Genomic DNA, 1255 nt, shown 5'->3' with positions numbered 1-1255 from the left:
AACTACTAGTCAGCTGTAGCATGTTACTGCAGTGTCCAAAAACAATGCAATTGTCAACTCAGGTCTGTATTTGAGGAACTGAAGGTGTTGGGACTCCTGTTAAATGCCTTGTGTGTTTTGATAGCTATAGAGATGGCTTTGGCAGGAGAAGTTCTCCATGGTGGCTGAAGGAGCTGGAGCAGAGAACACCAGTGGGCAGCCTGGGCCTTCACTGGGATGTCTTGCTCAGCCTGACCTTGTGATATGAACTAGGGCAGGAAGACCAGGCAGAATTATGTGTTTACAAGACCCTGTTTTCAGTCCTTCTGCCAGCTGGGTTCAGAGCCTTCTGCCTTGAATAAAGCCTTTTCTTGAATTTTTCTGGACAACATAGAGGTGATCGTGATATAAAAGCAAGGTTTTGGAGGCAGCTTAAGTACAAATGTGCTCTCAAGGTTTAGTGATGCAGTAATAAGAAGCAGTGCATTCAGTGCAAAGAGATGATGAGCTCTGGCTTGAATCTACACATTCCTTAGGAGCAGAAATTCAAGTGCCTTTCTGAAGGGGACATTAGAAACTTTGTACCTATCTATTTGATTTATATGCTGTCTCTGCCATGCCAGGCATACTGCATAACTGGTGTGCATTACCGGGCTGTGCTGGTGGAAAGGAAGGATGAGTTGTCAGGATAAACAGATTAAAGCAGTGCTCTGTAAAAGTTGCATACAAGGCTGCATATGCTGATGGTTAACTCTTTGCTTGTTTTTCTTTCCATCCATTAGGCAATACTGACTGGTGCACATCTTGACAGAGTCTCCTGGCAACCTCTTCTGTAGGGCTGAATGCCAGCAGGAGCAGCCGGCTAAATCCATGAGCCCATAAACAGGCAAAATCAGAACACACCATGGGTCAGAAGGTCACAGGCGGGATAAAGACTGTGGATATGAGGGACCCTGTATACAGGCCACTGAAACAGGAACTCCAAGGACTTGACTACAGCAAACCCACACGCCTGGATTTGCTACTGGACATGCCTCCAGTGTCCTATGAAGTGCAGTTGCTGCATTCATGGAACAACGATGATCGCTCGCTGAATGTGTTTGTGAAAGAGGATGACAAACTCATATTTCACCGGCATCCGGTGGCTCAGAGTACAGATGCCATCAGAGGCAAAGTGGGATATACCCGAGGGCTCCACGTGTGGCAGATCACGTGGGCAATGAGGCAGCGAGGCACACATGCTGTGGTCGGGGTGGCGACAGCAGATGCCCCTTTG

The 1255-nt window shown here is 47.5% G+C and overlaps 1 protein-coding gene across 1 annotated transcript in view; it reads left to right on the top strand.

The window, feature by feature from the left end:
- The first annotated feature begins 883 nt into the window (after window positions 1–883).
- Window positions 884–1255, top strand: part of LOC104404461 (SPRY domain-containing SOCS box protein 1-like) — a 4584-nt gene continuing 4212 nt past the window's right edge. Inside the window, 1 exon segment of the mRNA XM_010012894.1 lies at window positions 884–1255. This exon segment is cut by the window's right edge and continues 15 nt beyond it. Within this exon segment, the coding sequence (XP_010011196.1) occupies window positions 884–1255 (372 nt within the window).

This window comes from Nestor notabilis, unplaced genomic scaffold (genome assembly GCF_000696875.1).
Source record: "Nestor notabilis isolate BGI_N333 unplaced genomic scaffold, ASM69687v1 scaffold6944, whole genome shotgun sequence".
Taxonomy (NCBI): domain Eukaryota; kingdom Metazoa; phylum Chordata; class Aves; order Psittaciformes; family Psittacidae; genus Nestor; species Nestor notabilis.
Note: the sequence above shows the minus strand (reverse complement) of the source record. Positions and strands in the feature narration are given on the sequence as shown.